Consider the following 26579-nt stretch of genomic DNA (forward strand, 5'->3'; position numbering starts at 1 on the left):
CATAGTATGCAGGTACCAGACTGTAGTTTAAAGTTAAAGAAGTCCCTGTGGATATGATGCAGTAACCTTCTGGATCTGAGCTGCTTATTGGCTCTGCTGGAAATTTGCCCTGTTTATGAACCATATGTCCTTTCCTGGTATTTACCCTTGATGAAAACTCAGCTAGGAATCTGTTTAATTTTCATCATTCTGCCTAAAATTAGACCTGTGATGCCATAGGATGCACGTTGGGCAGTGCATCTTGCTGTGTTGATTCTGCTGGGCTCACAAGAACAGAATGAGTTTTTTCTTTTGGTAAGTCAAATACAAATAAGATACAGGACCCAGCAATCTTTGTGTGAAGGCTCTCCCTCTTTGTCTCTATTCAAAGAAAATAATCAATATAAATTTAAGTACTTTAAATTTATTCTAAACACTCATTGCTCTGTAAAGCAAATACTGTTTGAAGGATGATATATCTACTGGGGAACTAATATCTCTTGGACTGAAAATACCATCAAAGAATACAGTGTGTGGGTTGGGAAGTGTATCTAGATCAGACCGTGCATTAAATTCTATTTTCACATACCCAGGGATGGTCTTTAGACCATATATGACACTGTGTATTACAGCTGCAGGATGCTGCAACACAGTTGAGCGTCTCAATATCTGTACATGGGTATTTACCGATCCCTATCTTTCACACAGTCGAGTCAGCAGCTCTTTAATGCTCATGGCCTCAGAGGGTCAGGTTTAGAAACTTAGCTCTAAACACCGTGCTCTGTGTTAGCCACAAAACCACCCCTCCTTTCACAGCAGAAACACCCCAGACAGCACAGCAAGGTAAAGTGTACTGCAGCTCTGATATCTCAGTAAGGGTTGTTTTCGGAGAAGTTTGCTGATTTGTCTGTCTGTTTCTTTCCCCTCCACCCCATTTTAATTTTCCAGCTGACTTCGGCTTCTGTGCTCAAATCACTCCTGAGCAGAGCAAGCGCAGCACCATGGTGGGGACCCCGTACTGGATGGCACCTGAAGTGGTGACGCGGAAGGCGTATGGGCCCAAAGTGGATATCTGGTCGCTGGGGATAATGGCCATCGAGATGATCGAAGGAGAGCCCCCCTACCTCAATGAGAACCCCCTGAGAGTAAGCAAGTACCTTTTGTCATCAGGTCTTGGCTAAGCCTGCTGCTCATGTGACTCCTCCGGTGTGATTTCAACACCTGCAGCCCCATCTAATTCAAACTATTCTATGATTCTATAGTATGCTTAGATGTCATGGTGAGAAGACTAAGATAGTTAAAGCCATAGTTTGCTCTGGATAGCAGAGGTGTGTGTTCTTCCTGCACAGACCCTTTGGTCAGCTCTGATGAGATAGATCATGCACACTTATAATTTCCCACTTTCTGGAGATGCTGACAGAGGCAGAAAGAGTACTGGATGGCGCCAAAGCAGTGATGTCTTGAAACCTTGTACCCTGTGAACATGAAAGAATTCTCCTTGAGTTAGATCAGGCTGGATGGGGCTTTAAGCAGCCTGGGCTAGTGGAAGGGCGGTTGGAACTCGATGATCTTTAAGGTCCCTTCCAACCCAAACCATTTTATATTTCTATGATTCTATTCTATAAATGGAGCTTTTTCCTACTGAAAGATTGTTAAGCCTTTAGACAGGGCTTAAGCGTCCTGATGTCTTTCTCTTGTTTAATTTTTAACAAAACGAGGGATGCTGTCAGTGTATAGGGGCATCACTGCTCTTAGTATAAGCCAGGTTTGTGGCTTCTCCCTCAGCTACACAGGTTGGAGGAATCTTGAAAAATTCTGTCCAACTTTTTTCTCCATCTCTTGCACTGGAAGTGATTTTTGGGAGAGAAGAGCAGCAGCAAAGAAGAGTGTAAGGAATGAAATGGTTTTGAGTTAAAGTAACAGTACTTTGCCTCATTTAACTCAACTTATACCAATTCCTAGGCTCTCAGACTGCTCCCATGGGATGTGTTGAGTGATGTGCTCAAAAGGCCTGCATATTAACAAGTCTCTGGCAGATTTCTGTTTCCTTTGAAAATTCATCCAGGAAGTTTCTCACATGAAATTCTGCAATGGATGAATTCTGAGTCCCTTGGTTCTCAGAGGAGGGTTTGTGTGAATACTTCATCCCCAAGTAGTAGCAAAACTGCTTGTTTTCGCAGGACGTTAAAAGCTGCTGAAGGGTCTGCTGGACATCTTTTGTGAGGAGCCAGCTCCATCTTTATCAGGTTGACTTTTTAGGCTTGGTGCACTGAGGCAAAGCACTGACAGAAAAAAATCTTCTATTTAGTCAAGGTTACCTTTCCATGAGGATATAGTTATTACAGAAGCACTGGTAGAGTCGTGCCAGTTAACTTCCCTATGTAAACAGGGTCTGGAATGTTGTTTTTGTCCTTGTAATCCCTTGAGAGGGCTGCAGGATCTAAACCCAGATTAAGAGGGTAAAACAATAAAGGATTGGATCCCATCCACAAAAAAACAGGGCTGGCAGCTATTCTGTTTGCTGAAACTTAGGCATTGATTAGTCACCCTGATAAGGTGGGGTTTTTTTCCTCCCCATTGAACTGGGGAGAGGGAGAAGTGAAATGGGTATAATACAGAGATGGAATCTAACCTCCTGTTTCTTTGGTGCTTGTTTTTGCATTAGGCCCTGTATCTCATCGCTACTAATGGGACTCCAGAACTGCAGAATCCAGAAAAGCTGTCACCCATATTCCGAGACTTCTTAAATCGCTGTCTTGAAATGGACGTGGAAAAGAGAGGTTCTGCAAAAGAGCTGCTACAGGTAGGTGATGACTGAACCAATATAATCACGTTACCCCGAGTGAGGCCAGGCTTAGGGTGAGATCTTGTTTGAGGTCTTAAATACTGCATCAGCTGAAGGCAGAAGCACAGCTAAGGTAACCTGCCAGGGAAAAAACAGCCAACCAAAACCAACAACCCCCAAACGTACATCTATAATAAAATGTTAACGGAATGCTCCCTTTTTATGCTGTACTGGCTACTAGCAGCAGCTGTACAGCATGTTCTGTGTCAACCTGAAATAATAGCTATGCCCCAGGCCTGCCAAATGCTGAGCCCTTAATTCCTATGGTTTCCTCACACAGCTGGCCATGACATCTGTATGTGTTGTCATGGTCTTGTCATGCTTCTCATTTGGACAGCAGGAAGGTTTCTAGCTATTGGATGTTCTGGCTGTCTCCTTTCTGGTGGAGAGATCACAAAGCTCTTTGGAATGTGCATGGCTTGCTTTAACAGGAGCAGTTTGGTGTTACCACATTTTGCCCAATACTACTCCTTACAGAGGTGGTGGAACACAGCTTGTGAGATATATCAATCATAGAATGATTTGGGTTGGAAGGGACTTTTAAAGATCCTCTAGTTCCACTCCCCCTGCCATGTGCAGAGATACCTTCCACTAGACTGGGTTGCACAAAGCCCCATCCAACCTGGCCTTGAACAATTCCAGAAATGGGACAGCCACAGCTTCTCTGAGCAACCTGTTCCAGTGTCTCACCGCCTTATAATCAGATATTTCACTGAAAACCTGGTATCTTCGTCTGAACTCCTGGTGCAAGTTGAGGGCCAAGCTACCCAGCTTTTTGCCAATATGGATGAGAGGAGTAGTTTGTGTGTTCTTTCTGTCAAATTTGCCATGAGGATGGAAAATGTAACTCTTTGTAAAATAAATCTGTGATCACGAGCATTCAGACGTCAACTATGAGACAGTTCCCATTTTTGTTTTCCTTCCTCTCCACCAGTTTGTCTAGTGGGTTCAGACTTAGGTGTGTTGTTGCCTTCTGAGACTGTAATGAAACTTTACTGACTGGCAGAATGGCAATAGTTGAAAGATCACTTTTTCTCATTGACTTTCCAGTCCTAAAATGTGAGAGATTGGTTATGTCCTGTTCCTTGGAGCGGGAGAACATTTTGACTGCAACACTTCTGCCTGTTTTTAAGTACCTTGCAACCTCTGTTTTTTTAGTTTTATTTTTTCCATCTCTGAAGCATGTTGCCTTAGGTGATGCTGAGTTTTGCTTGATCTTGAACATGTACAAACATTGGATAATTTAGCATGTGTTGGGTGCAAATCTCTTCATCGCTTCAGGCAAGCCCCGAAATTTTGTGGTGGTAACAGAGCTTCTGGTTTCACCTGTTCAGAGACTGAAGTAGGTTCTTAGACTTCATATGGGTCTAGGTTTAGAACAGCTGCAAGACTTCTGGGGCATGTTCTTAAAAATTTAACCCCTTTTCTTTTTGTTTCTTCCTAGCATCAGTTCCTGAAAATTGCAAAGCCTCTATCTAGTCTCACTCCTCTGATTATTGCAGCTAAAGAGGCAGCCAAGAACAACCATTAAAGTGGTGAAGTCAACACAGTCATCGTGTCAAGACTTTTAGATGTTCATTTCAGAGACTGAATTACCTGCCCCTCTCCCCTTCTGCTCCTTCTTCACAGGGGTGTTCTTAAAACTTTGACTGCCCTGAAGGGTGGCAGAGGTATTGTTCACTGAATGTGAAAGGGCACACAAGAGGGACATGGCTGATCTTACGTAGTGAACTGTCTTTCCATCCTCGTGATGGGGATGGGAGGGGAAGAATATTTTGTATGATTGAGAAGATCTTTCTGAGAACGTCTGAACATGACCTACACATAGCGAAGCCAGTTTGTTTTCATATTTCTTATTGTGTTTATTTTTAAAAATAATGTGGAGCCTTAGACCATGTTTATCTTAATAAATTAAATCTTTCGCTGGCTGCACTTTTCCTGCTTCTGCCAAGCTGCTATTACACCACCAAGGCTGCTCTGTGCTTTGGATGACTTGAGAAGGGAAGGAAGCAGGCAGCAGCAATGTGAACAGCTGTAACAACTGAGAGGGCAACAGGGATGTGAAGGTGTATCTCTCTTACAGAACTGCTGGATGTTTCGAGGGAGCATGGACAAAGCCTCTGTGTACTTTCTGCAGCCATTGGAGAACTTAATTCATGGATGATCTCTTTGCCAATTTGTGTGAATTGGGCTCCCCCCACCTCCTCTTTAGTGTCAACTCAACTAATTAAACACATCTCAGAAATTTCTGTTTTAGAAGGTAAATCACAGGGAAAAAAATTGACAGAGAGCTCTTTTGAGGTTATTTTACTATGCTGTGAGGCTTTTTAGAGACCCTTACCCTGTATGCTAAAGCGAACCAAGCAATTGCTGTTCTAAAGACAAGATTGGCCTGCAAAATATGTTGAAAACTCTTGTTTCTTAGAGCAAGTCCAATGGAAAACAAACTCATCATAGATGCTGCTTTCTTCTTGGAGATGTGGGGACATGAATTTCTTTAAAACGATGGTTTCTTTATGCTACTGATACCTTTGGTTGCTAATAGTTTGTAAAAATACCAGGAAACCTGGAACTACTAGAAGAGGGATTGGTTGTAAACACTGGGTTTATGTTCAACTATGTACCGAATTTTAATAAAACGACTGCTGTGTTTCTTAACTTGGGGCTGGGAGAGAACTGGAGAATTCCTGGTCACCAGGCAAGTCTGTTGGAGGGGCTGTTGCTCGTATGGTCAACGGGCACTTGAATGTTTTGGATGAAGTAATAGAACCTTGTTTCTTACCCCATCTTCTGTAGGCTTTTGGAATAGCAAGTGGCTCCCAAGGGAGTAACTTTACACACAGAAAAAAGGGATTAAAAAAATGTGTATTATAACTGGGGAACCTGCTTTCTATGTACTGCTTTGGTCATGCATGGGGTGAGTTTAAACTATTCTGGAGTAACCTCTCATCTCTTTCCAAAGCACTTGTGTTGCACAAAAATTCATTCCTTCTTCTTGCTGAGACCTGCTGCTGGCTCAGCCCTTTCCTCCCTGCACCTGGGGTTTAATTAAATATATTTTTCCTATTGGCTCCACAGTACATGACAGCTCTTACATCATCTTTACTGGGTGTAGATAGTTTGTGAGTTCTTTTGCTTCTGAGGGGCCTTCTGCTTTGTGCTGCAAAGTGGTTACTGTTTGACGTGAGGCTGAAGTGTGAAGTCTTGCCTCAATCTGCAGCCTCTCTCCCTTTTGTGTATATGTATTTCATCACCCTGTAATAGTAAGTTTCCTCTCACAAAGCTTGTATCCAAGGATGCATTCTTCTGACAAAACTAGAACTGCCAACCTGGAGAGGGATATGATGTATGGAAGAGCTTGACTGATTGGAGCTTAGGTGGAGATTGCAGAAGGAATGCTATTATCCTTAAATAATTCCCTTTGATAAGGACCTTTGCTTATATTTCCTCTGGAAGACTCAAGATGGCATATGTGGAAAGAAAAGAATAAGTGGCTAGATATCTCTTGCTATAAAATCGCATAGGACTGGTCCTACAAATTTGGCAAATGAATTTTTTTCTGACAGCATTTGGTTAAATTTGATCTATAATGTGTTTAATTTCTCTGATTTCTCTTTAATTCCCTTCTCTACTCCATCCTCTGCATCCCATTGAGTTGAGAACTTAATGCCCGTGTGCCCCACCTGGAAGCATGCACTGGAGCTTATATTTCTGCAGTGAGATTTCTGCTAAATTTCCCTAAAGGTAGAGGAAGTTATTTGTGTGTGTTTTAATAATCCTCTGCATTCTCTATTGCACAATGGAAAGGGATCCACGTGAATGACTGTTTATGCTTCTTACACTGGTGATGTGCTTCTATCTTGTCGACTTCCACGTTGAATTGGTCCTGCCTGGTTTCTGTTAGCTGCTTGAGAGAGGGGTTGCTTAAAGCCTTTCTTTCTCCACCGGGAAGCTGCAAGAGTGTGATGGCCATGCGTGTGTGTCATCTTGTCCCAGGCTGTTTTTTCCCCACTCATGATGGGTGGGTAGGTGGGAAGAGGAGGCGATTGCTACAGTGTGCCTGGACCTAGTTTCCAGTTAACAGACACATCATGTTTTGTTCTCAGAAAATCTTAAAAAATTTTTCTAGCTACCTTAATCTTAGGAAAATGAGATTATTTTTTCTATTTGTTCTGAAATGCATCCTTTCCTTCCCTCTCCCTTTACCTGTGAGTCGCTTGGCACCAGCATCTGTGTTAGCTTTCAGAGTCCCCTATGGCATGTTCCTTTCTACAGAGGGCTCTTAAATAGCAACTCTCTGACTTAAAAGTTAACCTCTGGGGCTTATTTTTCTGAGAATATCTTGTCTCTGCTGTTATTTGAAAGCAACTCCAACTGCACAACTTCTTCGGTGCCTTTGCTGGTTCCCCCCCCCCCCCCCTTTCTTTATTAACTGATTCACCTGAGTTGAAACCATTTTTAATCACAGCCCTTAATTATTTATTTACCTGCTAATATTGAAGTCTCTCTTCTCTATTAGAACATTAAATATTCAGTTGTCTGAGTGTCCTTTTGGAAAACTGGTTTCCTTTTTGAGGGATCTCAAGCAATCCTATACCAGAAATGATTTCACATTCTACAGTTTACAAAGGGCTTGGTGAAGGGAAAGGCTAAAACTCATCTTCTTTTCCTAAATACAGTGATTGTCTTATTTAAGTATCAATTGGTAGCTTCAATAAGACTTTTCCTATATTTCAAAAATGGGCATTGATTTTTATTACTTCAGCTTTAGGGTGTTTTTTTTTTTTTTTAAACAAATAACTGATTTAGAGTTCGCTTGGGGCCAAGAGTTTGTGTGTGAGGGGGTATGGAGACCACGTGGGAAGAAGGCAGTTTATTTGGACAACACTCTCAGGCACATGGTGTGATTCTTGGAGATGTCCTGTGCAGAACCAGGAGCTGGACTCAGTGATCCTTGTGGGTCCCTTTCAACTCAGGATATTGTATGATTCAATGGGGCTGAGAGTGAAGAGGCAGGGCGGGGATGGAGAGGACAGCAGAACTAGCTAGTTGCAGCAGCAATAGCACACCTTTAGCCATGCTTAAAATGTCTTCACTGAATGTATGTGTTTTCAAAGGACATAAATCTGACTGATGAGTCGTTACAGGTTCTTCACTAGACAGGCATTATGCTCCTACCACACTGCCTTCCCCTTCTAAACAAAAGGGATGCAGGGATTTCTCCAGCAAGGAGGCTCCTTGAGAAAGGAGGTTTCCATGGAGACACTTACTTGACTTAAAGTATCTGGTTAGGACTCGAGAAGAAGCTTGGGGGGTAAACACCATCGTCACAAAAGCCACTGTTTTGCAAAGCAACTGCTGCAGTGTTTTGTTGCCAACTTGATGCCTCTTTTTAGGGGTTGGTTTTGAAAAAGTCCAGAGAATGTTGCCTGGTTAGGAATGTGAGGTGCGTAAAAGCCTGTCTCTTCTTAGCTGAGATCTCTGTCAGTATCCTAATCCATCTGTCTCTCAAAGTGCGGCAGGTTGGTGTAAGTAGGGCACATTTGCAGCAGGATACTGTGCAAGAATGGATTGCAATGGTCTCTAGTAGGTACTTGTTTCCTTAGAACCTGCACTCCTTGGCTGACAGCAAAATTGGTCCAGACCAGTTTCCAAGAATAGTATTTGTTTAAACCTCATTCCTAATAAAGAGCTTGCATAGTCCATTTGTATGGTGAATGGCAACATCTTCAATGTTAAAATTGTTAAAAGTGAAGCCATTCTCCATTCATCTTCCCACCAAAAAAAATGAAATTTTTTAATGGCTTCTTATTTCAACTGAGAGAGCCTGTAGATGTATTTTGGGGTTGAAAGCCCAACTGGATGAAGTGTATGCATAATGAATGCTCTCGGATCTCATAGTTTGTTGCTAATGACAACTCACAGTGGCAAAGATGGGATCTTGGGGAAGCAGCTGCCAACTTTGACAGGGAACGGTCAACAATAACAGAACTGCAATACAGATGAGAGCTGGACAGAAACTTGCTGCCAAATGGAACCTGCAGGGAGCAATGGGAAGATAGAGTTGGCCCAAGGGGTAGGATGAAGCAAGGTTTAAAACTTCAGTTACACAATTGCTGAGGAAATTCAAGGAGTGCCACAGCAGCCTGCTGCATCTCAAGGCAGCAGCATCTCTGAAGGAGGAGAGCAGAAAGGAGCCTAGGAAAGGAAAAGATACTGGAAGTGGAGACAGGAGCAGCAACATGGCTCTGAGTCACAGCCTGACAAAATTCAGCTGAAAAGGAAAAGTGGGAAGTAGAATGGAAGAGATGGCCTTGATGTGCCAAGGAACTGAAGAGAGAGGCCAGATTTCATGGGTATGTGAAATGGCAGAAATGAATTTAATTCAGGCTTCTGTGGATGACAAGCAGCTTGTTCCCTTCTGCCTTGCAGCATCAGCGCAGTGTCTTTTTGAGATCAGCACTGCTTTGGGATCATGTCAGCAGCTGCCCAGCTTTGGTCTTGTGTTTGTAAAGAAGGCTTTTTGTTCTGACTGCAGCTTTCTGCTGTTGGTAGATGTCTTTGTGTCGTGTCCCATCTGGAAATAAGGGGCTGTTGCAGTTTTAAAATCTGCTGGATAATGTATTTCTCTTCATGCTGTCTTGGCGTAACTCTCCTGTACTGCTGGGTTTGTTTAATGTGCCAGGTCAGCTCAGCCACTTTAAAAATAAAATTGAAACCTTAAATAAAACCTTAATTAATTACTCGGTTCTCCTTGACTTGCTGTTTCAATGCCCCTTGCAGTGATATTAGAAATGAGTGGAGATGCTTGAAGGAGGGGTTGTGTTTCTCTGACCTATTTTAGATTAATCGGATCTTACTTGATTGAGCAAAGTGACTACACTAAAAACTGTTGCAGCAAGTGTGATTTTCACCAATTATTGTTTGGACACAGTTAATGCTCTGGAAAGCAGACTGGGAGCAGGATCTAGACCACAGCTTGAAGAGGAGGAATCTTGGATGCTTGTTTTTCTGAGGTACAGCTTGGTCTGGGGCTCCCAGTATGGAGGAGGAAATCAGGGGAGAGTCTTGAATAGGTACCTATAACCACAGCATCACTTTCTTTCACGGTTGGTGGGATGAGATTAATGACAAGAGCAGGAGTTTATCATCCTACAGACTAGTTTGCTTAAGTGCCTCGTTGTGACAGGGAGCAGGAACATCATGATTTGGGGAGGTCATCTGCACCACCACACCCCCCCTTCTGCACTTCATCTGCTTGTAAAACATCTGATCTGGATATTTTACTCTGAAGCCCGAGAGACCCAACCCAATGCTGAGAGGACTTTCTGAGGTCATCTAAGGAATGTGGGGGTGAGGAGCAGCAAGAAGCCCTGCCAAGCTGGGTGCTGAGCCAGGTTTTAGAGAAGGCACTGGGAGAAAAGGGAACACCTTGAACAGGGAACTCAACCAACTGGAATAAGATAATTCATGTTACTTCATTAAAATCCCCTCTGCCCAGAACAGATTCTGGAGCTGAAAACTGCTTTCCGACAGCTCTTTTTTCAGGAAAGCCAGCAGAGAGAACCATCTGGCTGGTTTTTGCAAAGATGAGGGGCCCCATTTCTTGAGCAAGATGGATATTGAAGCCAAACTGTCTGGGATTTTGGGTGATTCTTTGCCATGTAGTAGCATCCCACATTGGATGTCCTTGTCCCATTAGATGAAGGAAATCTAACTGGGCTGTCACCACCTCCCCTTCATAGAAACATGGAATGGTTTGGATTGGAAGGACCAATCTAGTTGGTCCTAGACATCATCTAGTTCCAACTCCCTGCCATGGGCAAGGATACCTTCCACTAGACTAGGTTGCTCAAAGCCTCATCCAACCTGCCTTGAACACTTGCAGGGATGGGGCATCCACAGCTTCTCTGGGCAACTTATGCCTGTGCTTTCTGCCTAATATCCAGTCTAAACCTGCTTTCTGTCAAATTGAAGCCATGCCCCCTTCTCCTGTCACTCCATGCCCTTGTCCAATTTCCCTCTCCAGCTCTCTTGTAGCTTTAGGTACTGGAAGGTGCTCTAAGGTCTCTATGGAGTCTTCTCCAGGCTGAATAACCCCTCTTCCTCCAAAGCTTCACAAAGCAGAGTACAAGGCAAACTTTGCTCCTAGTATTGTATCCCCCAAAGTGCCCCTAAAAATACTACTGCACTGGTGTCTGGTGGCTCTACCTCCTGCCCCATGGAGAGGGCACAATCTGTTTCTAAATAGCTACCATTTTCCATGATTTCTGGGGAGAATTTTCTGTCCTGGAGGCTTCTTCCCTTGAGATGAACTTGGCTGAGCTGCTCAGCAGTTGATGGGGGGGTGGGAGATATTGGAGAATGAATGATGTCAAGGCTTTAACAAATGGTTGGCACTGATTTTAGTGAAGTATAACTTGTCTGAGAGCTCTTCAGAGCTAAGACAACTTTTCTTGTAGGTGAATTCATAACCAAATTTAAAAATAAATAATTAGTGAAGGCTTATTGGATAGATAAATAGTTTTTAATTTTGGAGTCAGATAAATAAGTCTGAAGATGTACACAAGGTGATGAGGCCCTGTGTTAGACCAGCTGATCTACAGACAGGGGAGCAGGGGAGGAAAGACAGGAAAAAGCTTTGGGGAACACACAGCTTCAGGTCTGAGCCAGACACAGCAAACTGGCAGCTAAATCCTAGTGGAAGCAGTTATTCCGTCTGTAACTGCAGGATATTAGTTTATTTGGGAATGAAGGGGGGGAATTAGCAGTAGAAGAAGCAATACACTTGTAGGTACGACAGAGAAGAGATGCTCTTTACTACATGCTGCAGGGAAAACTGCAGCTCCTCACACAGAGGATATTTTACCTGGGTCCCTCATTTTCAGCAGCACCCGGAAGACATTGAAGTTTTGGTTCTGAAGCTAATTTTGAGGAGGATCTGTCTGTAGCTTGAACTCGGTAGGGAGGGAGCTTGCCTGGGCTTGCCTGATCCTTCCCCATTCCCAGGGCTGTGCTGCCCCCTCCCGGCACTGAAGATTCCTTTCCTTTTATGTATCTCATTTTCCATGAGCAACACAAAAAGAAACTTATGTTTTTTTTGGAGGATGAACGCTGGAGGCAGCCGGGGCACATCAGCATGGATAAGGAGATTGTCCTGACATGGAATCTGGTGTGCCAGTATGCCTGTTCCCCTGTGATCACCCCAGCTCCAGCTTTGCTCCTCTTGCATTTTGATGTTATTATCTACACTTACAGGTTTCAGCAGCCTCGTAAGGCAAATGTGTCCCCCTGCCAAGGCCATGAATTACGTGTGAACCATCAGGGACAAGCCCTCTGCTCCCATCCCAGCACAGGTTCCTAATGCTGGGTCCTCTGTGTACATCAACAGGGAGGGTGTCTGCCAACACCCTCATGCTTCCTCAGGTCTGGTGGAACTTTCTGATGCGCCAGGGCTGCGCTGACATACCAGTTAAGCCTGGTAAGGGAGAAGGGGCACATCACCACTGCGCCACGATGGCTGGCAGGGTTGAGAGAGGCTGTGAGGTGCTGCTGAGCAGAGGCTTGTCCCCTTTGAATGCAATTGGGGTGAAGTGAACAGGACTTGTCCCTCATCCCACACCTTGTGCCCTAAAACCACTAACCTGCACAAATCTGGGGCTAACAGGCCTTCTGGTAGGGTCCTTCTGGCCACATGTGCAGCTGTAATGATGTCCAAGGCTCAGTAGTGCCTGGATCATGCCCTGGAGGGCAGTGGGCAGGTAACAGCCCTCTCTTTTCTCACCAGTGGAGAGCGATATGCACGAAGGGGGGAGGGGAGGGAATCTTGTCTGGCACAAGAGGGCAGTGAACAGGGAGGCAAACTGCTCCCCCCAGCCCCACTCCCTCTCATTCCCCAACCTCATGGCTGGATGAATGGTGAGTCCACTACCTTCTTCTACTCTTCACACTTCCTAACCACATTAGGCTTTAACCCCACCTCTCACTCGAAGTCTTTGTGTTTTGTAGTCACTCTCAAGCACTCCAGGCTTTGGGAATAGCCCAGCTCAGGGATCGACACATAAGTTGTCCCATTTCTTTTGCCACCACGAAGAGTCCATTAGGTAGGTCCCAGCCCAGGAAGGACCGGCAAGAGATCAGTGGTAACACTGGGGCAGAGAGAGATGGTGGCATCCCCACAGCAGGCACCATCCAGCTCAGGTGTCACCTTGTACCGGGCAGGGTGGGCTGGGTGCTCCCAGGCGTGTGCAAGAGCTTTGGCAATGTCACCACTGGCACTGGTGTGCTGGGGAAGGGAGGTCTTGTTGATAGTTGCTCCCACTGACAAACCGGGCTCTGCTTGCCTGTGCTACCCACCCATGTGAAGGGTAAGAAGCACCCCCTGAGGTCTCTGGGCTCATCCTGGTGATGACGAGTGTCACTCAAGAGGCTCCATGGTGACAAAGCCACAGTACAAGCAGCATGGCCTAGGCTAGGAAACATGGAACACAGGAGAGTTTTAAGAGCCTGAGTGGTGGGAAACGTTGATTGTCCTAAATGGGACACTGGCTCTGTGTCCCCACAAAACTCATTGGGGCTCAGGGGCTCACAGGCTGCTCAGTTCCCTGAAGGGTGGTTTATAACCCTGGAACAGTGGGGGACTTTGCTGCAACCTCCCCACTGAGGAGCAGCAGGTGTTCTCACCACTCTGGTGAAGAGAACCATCAGGGAAGTGGCTAACATGGGCCTCGAGATTCACCCACAAAAGAGGGGGATGAGGCAGGAGGGGGAAGCACAGAGCAGCTACCTGTGTGCTCATGAAACAAAACTCTGACGTGTTTCACTCCCGAGATCTGTCACGGTCCTCCAGCACTGTTTGCCACATAATGTTTCTTGGACACAGAAACATTTGGCCAAGGGATGTTTTATCACACCCTCCTCTTCCTCACTGGTCCTTGCACCTGATTTACCCTTCTGGAGAAGTGATGATGAAGGAGATGTCCCACAATGCAGGAGCAGGGTCAGGCCCTGTTTTCTGTGGAGGTTTGCCAGCATTTTGCAAAACCTGCTGCTCCCCATTTGCACGGTGCCTCTGCTTTGCCCTGAGTCTCCCCACATCAACACTTTGCAGGAGCTGATGGTCTCCCTGTCTTTTGATGTGTCAGAGCTGTATGTCAAAGGGTTCAGGCTGGGAGATGACAAGAGAGACACCTCCCCCTTCCCCCCCAGCCTTATCCTCTGGAGCTCGGTGTGAAGTTGATTGTCAACATCTTCATACTTGGACATGCTGCTCGTTGCGGATCTGGAGGCGTCTCTGCTCTCTTGTGATGGGGCTTGGAGCTGCCCAGGGTCCCTTTCCCCCACAGCCCATCCTCTGTGCCTCCAGTGACTGACATTTCTACTTTTTGGTGGGATACCACTTGCTGCAAATGGCAGACGCTCCTTGCCCATGGCTGTGGGGGTCTGTGCCAGCACACCTGTGTCTGCTGTCCACCAGGAGAATGAGGCCTGAAGCTTGGATCAGTTCAGGTCACCTCCTTCTCCCTCCGTCTCCCTTATCATTCCTGGAAATGCCATAAACAGTGTCATTTCTGTCATTAATCTCATGGGGATGTTGTTACCTGCATGAGTCACCTGCTCTCAAGGCTCAGCAGCTGTTCTTTGTGCACATGCGCAGTGCAGGGGGGCGACGATGGGGACACATGCTAGACTCTTTATGCTGACAAGGCAGTGTGTTGGGAGAGGTTAATGTCCTGAACTGGGTAGGATTTAGGGTAGGAGGATGTGAATGTATGTATTTCGCAACAAAAGACTCCAAGGTGGGGCTGGCAGCTGGGCAAGGAGACCATCCTTGCTCCCTGTTTGTGCTATTTTCCCCCTGGTTTTATCTTCTCCTGACACAAACAGAGGCAAAACTCATCGGGTTCAAGGCTGACCTGCCCTGCTGATATCCTTGCAGTGGGTTCGTACAGCACCAGTCCCTTGCAGGCATTTCCTTTATGGGCTCGTAAACTCCAAGGTTGGGCTTTCTGGTGGCAGGGCTCCAGCTGATCCTTGCTTGTCCTCAGTCCCAGCTTCTGGTAGGTCTAGGACATTGGCTGGGACAGTGGGTGAGGATTTTGTAGTTGAGATAAGCCAGGGAACTCTGAACTGAAGATACTGAACCCAGAGCAACATCTTCCCAGCTGATTTGCTGGGTGTTTGCAGAGCAAACCTTGATGCTGAAGGCTTTGCATCTCTAAACCCAGAAGAAAGCAAAACCACAGTAATATTTTAGGGCAGAGAACAGGGATATTTGGAGTTTCTTTGCTTGTAAGGAGGTAAGGCTATGGTTGTGCTTTTAATAACCTTTTTAATTTTTCAGGGCTCTTCCCTCCACTGTAGGGAGCTTTTTTGTGCTGATGATGTTACTCAACCTCATCCTCTTATCCACACATACCCCTTAGAGTTCATCCACAGCATGAGGATGCAGCAGCTGGAAGAACAGCAGCCTGGGTAGGGATGATGGTGAAGCCCTTTCAAAAGTTTTTTTGGGGAGTGTTGACCCTACTACTGGCTTCAAAGGCAGAGCAAAGTGCTCATACCCTCTGGGCTGTCCACTCCTCCTCAAATCTTCCATGCTGTATCTTCCCTGAGCATGGACCTTCAGGACCTTAGTGTGGCCTCGTGATGAAGCTGAGCTCAACATGGCCACAAATACATAAGAAGAAAAATCCAGTGGATCAACTCAGGAGATTAAGACTGCAGGGTACCTGGAAAAGCTGCTGCTTCCTAAATCTTATTAGTGCCACCAGCCTTCTTAATCTCACCCTTTCCTGCCTTATTTATCAGATTTCCAGCAACTAATATTTCTAGAGGCTGTCGAGGCTGACACACAGTCCTATGCATTTTTACTCCAGCCAGCTAAGTGTTAGCTGGAAAACCAGCAATAAACCCAGCTCCTTTTACCTCCGTGTCTTGTGGGTCCTGCATTTAATTCCAATTCCAATTCCAATTCTAATTCCAATTCCAATTCCAATTCCAATTCCAATTCCAATTCCAATTCCTATTCTTCCAATTCCAAAGGGGGAGTGATGTTATTTTAGGACCTAGTGCAAAGTAAGGATTAGCAAGACTGTCTTAAAGGAACTCTTATATGCCTTCTGCTCATCATTAGGTTTCAGAGTGAACCAGGCTGTCATCTCTGTAGCTCATCTTCTAATTAAAAGTTTCTCTTTCTCAAAAACTGCTGGGCCATCATTTCTGTCCTGTTCTTGCTCTCTCTGTTTCCAAGAGCAGTCTGCTGATTTTACTTTAGACTGGTCTGTCTTTTCACCTAACAAGAAAAAACTCAATGTGAGAAACCACAGGGATGAAAAAACTGCACCAGTGGTGTTTCAGAGAGTCCTCTGAAGCTGTAGGGAATGTTTTTTTAGCCTTTCATGCAGTGAAGAACTTTTATGGAGCAGGAGGAGCTGCATGAGGTTGTACAGTTTCCTATCCTGAGAAACTTTATGGTGAGATTTTGCCTCTCTGAAAGTCCAGGGTGCATTGGAGGTTACAAAACACAACCTGCTTTTGTTGTATTGACCTATCCCCTCTCCCCCTTCAAAGGAAGTTATAACTCTAATAGGATTTAGATATTAAAGGCCAAAACCATGTAAAAAAATAAGTAAAATAAGCAGGTTTTGCACCGCTGCAGTGGATTCCTGCCTGGGGCTTAGAGCTGTGGAAAATATTTTCATGGAGGAGGTTCAGGAGCTTTAATTCTGAGGGTCAATGATGACACATCTTTCCCAAATATCCTTTGGGATACTTCCTCAAATCCCATCCTTTGGATACCTAATTCTGCCAAGTGGGATGTGAATACCAGTCTCTCCTGTTCTGGGTGGGTGAGGGATAAATCAGCAAATCCCAGGTTCGTCTCCAAGTCCCTGGCGTCTCCTGGAGCAATGCAGCGAGGACCTGCCTGTGTCCCATGATGAGATTTTAATTTTTCTAGCCTTGGGGACTGAATTTATTAAGCCTCTCATAGCCCCTCCTACCGTGGGAGGGACGGCTCCAGCAGCCTCTCTAATACCCGGTGTCACACAGCGGTGCCACCATTCGAGTCCCGGAGTGTCACAAGCAAAGGACACAGCAATCCAAGTGCAGCAGAAAACAAAAATAACCCCTCCATGTGCGTCACGGCAAGGTAAGCTACTTCTCCTCTCCTAACTCTCAAAGATGCTCCTGCCGGCTGAACTTCATCTCTGCCTGCTCTTTCCTGCTTGCCTTGAAAGTTAGCACCGAGGTGGAGGGATTTCTATCACTTTTCCTTTGTTATCTTTTGACTTTTGAGTGTGTTTGTTGGGATGTGGCAGCGGGTGATTGATCCGGCTCTTGCCTGGGTTGCAGTGAGAAACAAAGCCCAGGGAGCTGGAGAATAGGGAGAAACGGTAACAAAAAGGGAGGGAAGGGGGTGATTTGTGAGCAGGGAGGTTTCTGGTGTTTTGCTGCAGGGGAGAAGGTGCTCGGCAGTCCTGCTTCACTTGGGGTCCGTGCTGGATAAGTTGGCTGTGACCTGTTAAGAGGAGAAACGGGAGCTGGGATGAGCCGTGAGCGGTGGGTGGCTGGTGGGGTCGCTGTAGCCGGGGCAGTGAGGAGGGAAATGTCGGCTGAGCATTTGCAATTCTTGGGATAAAGGGCTGTTTCCATAGTAAAAGGGAGAAAGGAGCCTCTCTCTTTCTTCCTCTGAACTCGCCTAGCGTGTGAACGGGGAGGTTGACTCGATAACAAATAACCCGTGAAAGGGTAACATCTGGGAACAGCTGTAAATAATCAGGACCTGGTTAGAAAGGCTGGAAGCAACACTATGGTCCACCATCTGCCCCGCCGCTGCACATCACGCTGAGAGTTGTGATGGGCAACTATTTGGAGAGCAGTTCGGTTCGCAGCTGAAAGCAGGATTTGGCCCTGGCTTTAGTATGCTGTTGTTGTCCAAATGCTTCCACATTATCTGTAGGTGTAACCACAGTTAGCAATGAAACAGGGGAATTTTCACTTCTAGGAAAGAGTGAATTTTAATTCAGGATCAGGCACTCAGCTGATGTGAACCTGGGGACCAGCACCGGGCCAACTTTGAGTTGTGAAGTCCAAACTTTGATTAGCTGGAGGTCCACCCACTAGTGCACATGACCTTCTCTTCACTTCTACACTTTCTTTGGGAATCTTGACCTCACAATGTAACATGTCTCAGGACTTATCCCCTGATAAATCCTAAGAGGTGACGCCAGGTAGAAGGACAAGAGAGACCAGAAATAATTTCCTACAGCTGCTCAAGGCTTTTAAGCTGCATTTAACAACAAAAAAGGGCATAATGTACCATGAGACCAGCTGGATTTTAATTAAAAAATGTTCTGAATGTGAAGGGAGCCAAAGCTGTCGCTTCTTTTCTAACTTTGCTATTGAAATGTTTAAAAGGTGTGCAAGATTTTCAGGGCAATTTGAAATCCTTGCAGAGAGTACAAACACAAAGCTTGTTCTCACGACCAGTCTTGTGACTTCTTTATTCCATGACATTGGACCAAGGAGGTGACCAAATGGTGTCTTTTGAGCTTTATATATCACTTGTAATGAAAATATAGTTTTTTAATTTTGGTGGTTGTAGCTTGTTGTGAGACTGCCTACATCTCAAAAGGTACCTCTGTGAAAATTGTTACTGTGCAGCTTTGCTTAGTGTGATAAAGTATCAGCCAAAATAAAAGAGAAAGAGAAAGTTGTTTCAGGTTTTTTGCTTTGTTTTGTTTGTTTTTTTGGGTTTTTTTAGAAGCCTGTGGCAGTTTGACAGTGTGCTCTTCGTTTCCTTGCAGTGTGGAAGGCCAGAAGCCTTCCTTCAGGCAAACCTTTCTGAGTTACCACCCATCAGCTGAGACACATGTGCTCCACTCTGGAGCAGATCCTGCTCAGTGGCACAGCCCCAACTCGGTGGCTTTGCATGGGGGACAGGAGGCTGCAGGAAGCTCTGGGGTGGTTATTCCCTGTAGACTGCAACACTGTGCACATGTGCAGCAATACCCTGGCTTCGATCCAAACCTGATTCCATGTCTCGGGGTATTTTGCAGGAAGAGGTCTGTACCTCATCTTGGAATGATCTCCTATGTTTTGGCTTGTAGAACTGCCCCAGAGACCCCTGTGGTGTGCAACAAAAAGGGGTCTTGGGCTATGTTTTTGATGAGCAGATAGGATAAAAAGTTGGGAAGATCCTTGGGGTTCCAGGTCTTACTGAAAGGAAAGAAAGGAGCTGGTTTGGGTAGAGCAGCATGGAGACATGATTTGTGATGGACTCTGGACCATGCCTTCATGGCAGGATGAGTCCTGAGGGTACACAGTCTTGGCTCCACATTGCAACCTCTGCTCCAGCTATGGACACATTGTGTGAGGGAACTTAGCAGCCTACCTGCAGGTGCTCATCTCTTCATCACCTTGTCCTCATCCTGGTCTTCACTTGCTGGACACTGCTTTTCCAGCAGCATTCAAAGGAGGACCCACAGCTGGCTGATTTTTGGTGGCTGAGGGCTTGGCATTTTATAAAATCCCAGTAAATGGAGGCTGTCTGTGGGTCATGTTCCCTGTAATTCTCTTCACCAGCAGGACATTGGCATTTGCTGCACTTTTTGCCGGAGGGAAGAAGAAGCAGCAGTGGAATTTAGTGGATTGAACAGGAAGATGTCCCCTGCCCATGGCAAAGGGTTGGAATCAGTTGAACTTGAAGGTCCTTTCTGTGATTTGTTGATTTTATGAACACACCCATGTCCTGGTCTCATATTGGTCCTATTCTCCTGTCATTGTTTGCCTTGCCAGTCTTTGTGGTGTCCCCAGGGAAGATGGGACATGATGAGAACCTGCTCTCAGGGTCAGGCTTGACTCTCCATCCTCCTGGCCCGGGTCCTTTCTGATGGTTGGGCAGTTGTAGTCTATGTGAATGCACGATGCAGTAGCAAGAGAGAGAGATGAGAAACCCTGTCCTGGGACTCATCCTCTGTAGGTCTGGTGCTAAGGGAAGCCTCTTGGGGCCACCACAGTGTACCAGCTCTTTTCTTTCGTCAACAGTTGCATGGAAAGGTGACAGAGTAAGAAGTTAACTGTGATGGTGGTGCGCTATAATAGCAGCAGGCAGGGAAATAGGGCAGGGTGGGGTGGAGGAGTGTGTACATGTGTGAATGAGGTTGTGGCTGCTGCACATGGGGGCCGTTTTGACGTCAGCTCCAATGTTGAGTGTAAGAAGAAAGAAGCACATATCTGCAAGCAGGGCACGGGATGGGAGCAGCTCGAAGCATCACTTTATGCCCACACACTCAGGCTGGAGTCTCATTGCTTGTGCAGAAATGCTTTAGAGTCAGTCCTTGCCTTACTCTCCTGCTTCATTTCCTCTGTTCTCCAATGGAACTGTGAGCAATTCCTTGTTTCTCCAGCTTCCATCTGCTCCAATTAGGCTGGAAGCCCCTGGATGGTTTTCAATCCCCGAGACATTTGTACAGCACTGAGCCTCAGTGACAATTACAGGTCCGGTCCTCTCTGCTGCCGCAGCCCCGGCTGCCGCCACCATTCCAGTCTGGTCCTTTCGGCAGCTGCTCTTAATCACTGACCTTAGTTTGGAAGGTCTCCAGAGCTGGAGAAATGAAAGACACTTTAGAAAATGGGGAGGGGGGAATTGGCAAAAGCTGTTGCTTTTTAAAAGACTACTTATTTCTTAAGATGTACTTGCTACTGATTAACCTTTGCTCCGTGATTGCTTTAATTGATTCATGCCTTAAAGCTGTCAGAGAGGTTCTGTGGGGTCATGGTGCCTCTTAAGTGCTCTCTTTGCCTGCAAAGCTTTTAAGAATGTTTTGGTTGAGCAAAACCCAGTTCTTGCAAGAAATGCAGGTGAATTATGTTAATCCTTTTACCTTCTCCATTCCCTAGATTTTCCTGCCCTCATCTTAGTGCTTTATTGTTGTGACCTCTTCCTTCCCTCCCTGCTGCCAGTTGGCAACCTGCTACAAAGCTGATGATGTCCCTTATTCCTCTGCAATTCATCATGAATGCTGTTTGGGTGTGGGAGGGTTGATTTTTTAGCTCTTATGTGAGAAAGAGGCACTGTAGGGTTGGGAACTACTGCCTGTTGGTGTCTTACATGTCTTACAGTCCCATGGGACTGCCCATGGTCTCCATGACTGCTTTATGTCACCCCATGTGCAAAATTTCTGTGGCTGTCTCTTTGTATGATAGCAGGGATAGACCCACAGGAAAGGGGGAGATAACCCCCTGGCAGTTGTGCCCTTCTTCTCTCCATGCAAAGGTGCAGAAGTTCCTTGAAGTTGAGCTGGCAGGGCCGAAATGGGCTTGCTGGGTTTGAGTGATGAATGGCCTTTTGCTGTGGGCTGGGTTCTTGCCCTGGCACTTTGGAGGTGGTGTAAGGCAATTCATCTGTCCTATTTAGACATCTGCCCTTGGATGAGCTGAGTTGTGCCATATCTCTTTGCTGAGTTGTGCCATATCTCTTTGCTGGCTGTGCTGGGTGATCAGTGTGACCACTCAAAAACAAAGGAGGTGGTGCACAAGGCTGAGGGAGCTGTGGATGAGAAAAGGAGAGAGCCTGGAGAAAAGGAGACTGAGGTGGGACCTTAACACTCTCAAACTACCTGAAAGGAAACTGTAATCAGGTGAGGGTGGGTCCCTTCTCCTAAGTAACAGAATGAGAGAAAATGGCCTTAAGTTGCATAAAGGGAGGTTTAGATTAGATATTAGGAAAAATTCCTCATGGAAAGGATGGTCAAGCATTGGAACAGAATGCCTAGGGAGGTGGTGGAGTCACCTGGAAAAACTGTGTAGCTGTGGCACCTGAGGACATGGTTTAGTGGTAGGCTTGACAGTGCTGGATTAATAGTTGGACTTGGTGATGTCAGAGGACCTACCTATTCCAATCCTAGTGATTCCGTGATTCTAACTGCTCTTCCAGGAAGACCAAAGGAAGAATGAAAACACCCACCCCAAGCTCTGCATCTAAATAAATCACTCCTGTCCTCCAGGATGCTGGGATGTGAGAGCTAATGGGTGCTGATCCAGCAGATCTGACTGGGCTGTGTGACCTAGGCCCTGAGACAGTCCATCAAGGGTCTGCCCATGGGTTGTCTACACTGATCTTCTTGCCTTGCTTAAACAAACTCCATGTTTCACATGGATGAAAATCAAATGTGCCACACAATCCTCATCTGCTGCTCTTGTTGCACTGTTGGCACAAATCTAAATTGGGAAACTGAGGCTCTGGGTGATGGCTCTGCTGAGCCCATAGTTTGAGTTAGGTCAGGAGATTTGTGTGCCAGACTATCCTTTTGCTCTGAAATGAGTTCCAAACTTTTCTAACGTGGCTTATGCAGAAATATGGTAGTGTTTAATTAGCTGGAAGGGATTTTTCTCTGGGAACAGCAGAACCACATTCTTATGGCGCAAAAATGGACTGGCCCTTATGCATTTGGATACTGTCAACTAAATGGAAAAATTTCTGACTGGTGACATGGAAAGCACCCTTTCCTCCTTTTTCTTTTCCTTCTTGCAGGGTGTTTTGCTCCAAGGCTTGAACTTTAACACCCACAGCCTGGGGGAGGGCCAGCGCCGGTGTCTTCATTGCAGTGGCCATCCAGGGCCTCTGTCCTTTGTCCAGGCTGAATAGTGCTCTGCAGAGCTGCTGAGCTGAGGTATGCGATCTGCAAACCTCTTTTCTTTCCCCCTGTTGGCTCAGAGGCAAAGTCTTCCCTCAGATATGGTGCTTGTGGTGGTGTGCAGCCCTCGGTGGGGCTATGGGACCAGAGGAGGTCCCCCACACTGTGTCCCAGTCTCCTCGTCTCTGCTTAACAGCAGGGCACAAAGAGCTGCTTAGGCATTCCCAGGAGCAGAGAGGGACCCAAGCCAGGGCATGCTGAAATGCACAAAGTAGGATTTATCTTCAAAGAAATATTTCCCTCCTTTCTGAGCTCTTTTTATTTTTTTTTTCAAAGGGATTTATTCCTCCTCCTCCCCTCCCCAGGCAGGCTTTGAGGCGTGGAAGCACTTTTTGCCTCCCCACAGTGGCTTTTCAATGGTGGGAGAGCGACTTCTTAGAAAGCTGCGGGCCACCCAGGGGCAAAGCCTGGGGCTGAGCACGACTGCACGCCTTGCTGCTGGTGACATTGCACAGCCACGAGCACGGTGAGAAAAAAGCTCTCCCCTTCTCCTGTTGACCACGCTGAAGTGCGGGGAGCAGCATTGCACCCCAAACTCGTCACGTTGAGTCTCTGTTTTCAGGCTTGACCTGGAGGTACGAGCTCACTGATGCTCCTAATTCCCTCTTTGTGTAGGAAGGTGAGATCTAGGCACGGATATCTCACTGCAGCCATCTGGGATCAACATCTGACTGGGTGATGGAAGATCCGTCTGTGGTCACAGATGGAAGGGCGCCGTTCCTGATCCTTTTTTGTCTAATTTCTGCCTCTGCCTACCTGTACTGCCCAGGGGAAGGATGCCAGCTTCCCCAAAAGACTCTCTCCTTACTGGAGGGGTACCCAACACTGAGATAACAGGTCCTATGACCCAAGCTAATGTGTTATGTATGAAGTATATGAAGGACCTCTAGGTCAAAACCAGGGAAGACTCTTCTGAGGGATCTGGCACCAGCAGAGCCAAAGATACCTGTGTGTCATGCTCATTTCTGCAATGCTGGGAAAGTGCCTATGGACCCAAGAACACCTGGATCAGAATATGCCTGAGTCCAGCCAAAGACACGGCATTTGTGAAAAAAAATCTTTCTCCACCTCTTCTTTTTCTTCCTTATTTTTTTTAAAGCGACTATTCAGCTTTATTCAAAACACTCATTTTGCTCCTTGCAGGCTCCTATTGTAGCACCGTGAGACCCTTTTACAAACACAATTATTTCCCTTTGACTGTTTCCACATGAAGCTGAAAGCATTTGTATAAAACGCATTGTAAATGCTCTGAGGCTTGGCCAATAATTTCCTCAGCACACATTTGTTAATGTGTTCTGCAAAGTGCTTTGAAGATGAAGAAAACCAGCTGTGATTTATAAGGATGATGAGTATGATTAAACAAGGTTTCTGCAAGTAGTTGTGGATAACGAGCCATCCCTGGGGACTGGACATTGGGTACAAACATGCGCCAAACACAGAATCATAGAATGGTTTAAGTTGGAAGAAACCTTAAGACCATCGAGTTCCAACCCCCCTGATATGGGCAAGGACACCTTTCACTAGACCAGCTGTAGTGGACTGGTTACAAGATGGAGTCTGCTTCGCCATTGTCTCGAGCATGGAGTTAAAAAACCTGGATGCTCCTAGCTGTGGCAGGAGCCAAGCTACTTGCAAAAGCTCCAGGAGGCACCTAGCAAGCAGGCAAAGGCAGGCAGACTAGCAAAAAAAAAAAAAGATAAAAAGTTGTTACAATAAAAAAACGCAGCAAGGACTTACTCTCCCAAATAAGGTATTCCAGGCAGATCTTACTTGGAGACTGGGGGACCAGCCAATGGACACTCGGGGCCCATCTTGGTACCAGGCGAGCTTTGCTGGGATACTGGTGAACTGGGCAGTGGGCACGCAGGGGCTACCATGAGGAGGGTATTTAGGGCCGTGCCTGGGGACTGCTGGGGGGTTGTTTGAGGATTGCTGCGGGAGCTGCTGCCACTCTGTTACCCTGCCGGTTTGGCTCATTCCTTGGAGGATACAAGGCGACCAGGGAAGAGGCCCAGCAGAGAGAGATCTATCAGCTTGCAAGCCAGCAGCATTTCATGGTGGTGGTAACTCCTGCCCTGTGCTTTTAACAGTTACCCTTAGCTTTCCCCACTTTTCTATATTCCTTCTTTGTCTCTGCTCTTTTGTGTTATAAAAAGTTGAATTATCGTTTTGGGATCCAGCATCTGGCCTCATTTGTGCCTTAATCTCAAATATGGGAATGTTTTAGAACCTAGTTCCCCTCTGCATCTAAGCGGATTGGAACACCAGGTTGCTCAAAGCCTCATCTAACCTGGCCTTGAACCTTTCCAGGGATGGGGCATCCACAGCTTCTCTGGGCAACCTGTGCCAGTGCTTCACCACCCTCACAGGAAAGAATTTCTTCCTAATAACTAATCTAAACCTATGACTGAGCAGGACACACCACCTGTTTCCAGCACAGCTCCTGCTGCGTGTCCTCTGTGATGGGAATAAGCCCCTGTGCAACTTTAATAGATGCAGGATTTTGGCAGTATTTTTTGAAAAGGGCTTGATCATTTGTGTCTGTTCAAAGTGTGGTGGGATGTTCCAAAACACAGGACATGAACCTTGGTGGAAACCCCTCCATATCTTTAGAAACCACAGCCACTACATGTTAGAGGTGTAGTGCAAAAAATGGAGTGGTTATTTCTTGTTAACTCCTCCTACACCTACTGCTGTTCATTGTTTCCCATGTTAAACCTTGTTGGTTTTTTTGCTAATGGCTGTGTTCTCCATCTCAAGCCACCAGCTAATCAGTGCATGAGACATGCTTTGCACACGTTTGTCCCAGGCTGTACGTACCCCCTGAGATTCCACAGAGAAGTAAGGTATAATTAGGGCTTATAAAGAAACTGTTGAAAGTCTTAGTGATAAATTATAATTATCATCTGCCGGGGAAAGGATATAGGGTATATCTTCTATCAGAGATTATGACTATCTCTATTTTATTTGATCCTTTTTCATTTCCTATGTTAAATCTCATTAATTTCCTGAAGAGAAACTGAAGGCAGATGATAGTCAAATAAAAGGGATCCTGGAGTGGGATCCAGAGCCTTGGGCAGACTCTGTAAGGTAGAAATGCAGGTTTAGGAGATGGTCTTTGCCGATCTTTTTTGGCTAGTGGAAGGATGTGTGTGCAGCTCATGGTGATGGTGATCAACCAGCAGCTTGCCAGGAGGTTGATTTTATTCCTTTGCTTCTGTTGTTGTGGTGCTGTGGAAGAGTCTCAGGGGAAAGGACAGGAAATTATGCCCTAGAGAGTGGTAGGATGGCACAAGGAATTTCCAGGCTAAGGAGCTGCAGATGCTGGAGAAGCTCAGCTCAGGCTCAAGGAATCTCCCTAGCATGGGGTTTACTTTCTCTCCAAATCCCTTGGAAATAGTGGCATAGGCAAAGTGGGCATCACTCCTTTCTCCTGCTTTCCTACACCATCAAGATTCTCAGGACAAGCTGGCCATGCAGTTGCGTGGTGCAGGTGAAATTACCATCTCCATGTCCCTCACATGACTCCTGTCACCTATGTAAATTTTTTTCCCCCAACTCTCTTCTTGCAGTGGAGTGCAAAATGTGTTTGTAATATCTGGAAAGAGCCTGCATCCAGAATCACAGAATCACAGAATGGGTAAGGTTGGATGAGACCACAGTGGGTCATCTGGTCCAACCTCCCTGCTCAAGCAAGGTCATCCTAGAGCACATTGCACAGAATATCATCCAGATGGTTTTTGAATATCTCCAGTGAGGGAGACTCCACAACTTACCTGGGCAATCTGTTCCAGTGCGTGGTCACCCGCATGGTAAAGAAGTTTTTCCTCATATTCGTGAAACTTCGGTTTCTGCCGGCTGCTTATTGCTCCACCAAGAAGAGCCTGGATCCATCCTCTTTGCACCCTCCCTGCCCACATTTATACATGAGTTCTGAGGCTGAACCAGCTGCCTGCGCTGCAGCGCCTCAGCTCCCTGCCCGCGCAACTCCCCCCCCCCCGCCCCCCGCAAATCGCCGCACGAACCCTGGAGCAAACTGCACCCCCCGCGCACCC

General features: G+C 46.2%; 1 protein-coding gene and 1 long non-coding RNA gene across 6 annotated transcripts in view; one reads left to right on the forward strand and one right to left on the reverse strand.

Moving 5' to 3' along the window:
- The window catches only part of PAK1 (p21 (RAC1) activated kinase 1), a 76388-nt gene extending 66834 nt beyond the window's left edge, over positions 1 to 9554 (forward strand). For all 4 annotated transcript variants that reach the window (XM_032679032.1, XM_032679035.1, XM_032679031.1 and 1 more), the window contains exons 13-15: positions 928 to 1124; positions 2645 to 2782; positions 4269 to 9554. In XM_032679032.1, the coding sequence (XP_032534923.1) occupies positions 928 to 1124; positions 2645 to 2782; positions 4269 to 4355 (422 nt within the window). In that variant the 3' untranslated portion in view covers positions 4356 to 9554. The remainder of the gene's footprint in view (positions 1 to 927; positions 1125 to 2644; positions 2783 to 4268) is intronic.
- A 6368-nt stretch (positions 9555 to 15922) lies between these two features.
- LOC116782428 lies at positions 15923 to 26510 on the reverse strand. 2 transcript variants are annotated; one of them, XR_004355235.1, is made up of 2 exons: positions 26301 to 26510; positions 15923 to 17345 (listed from the first exon to the last, which is right to left on the reverse strand). It is a non-coding gene; the product is annotated as an uncharacterized LOC116782428 (long non-coding RNA). The 2 variants fall into 2 exon arrangements; XR_004355236.1 differs by lacking the exon at positions 15923 to 17345 and adding an exon at positions 20244 to 20432.
- Positions 26511 to 26579: the final 69 nt, after the last annotated feature.

This window comes from Chiroxiphia lanceolata, chromosome 2 (assembly GCF_009829145.1).
Source record: "Chiroxiphia lanceolata isolate bChiLan1 chromosome 2, bChiLan1.pri, whole genome shotgun sequence".
NCBI lineage: Eukaryota > Metazoa > Chordata > Aves > Passeriformes > Pipridae > Chiroxiphia > Chiroxiphia lanceolata.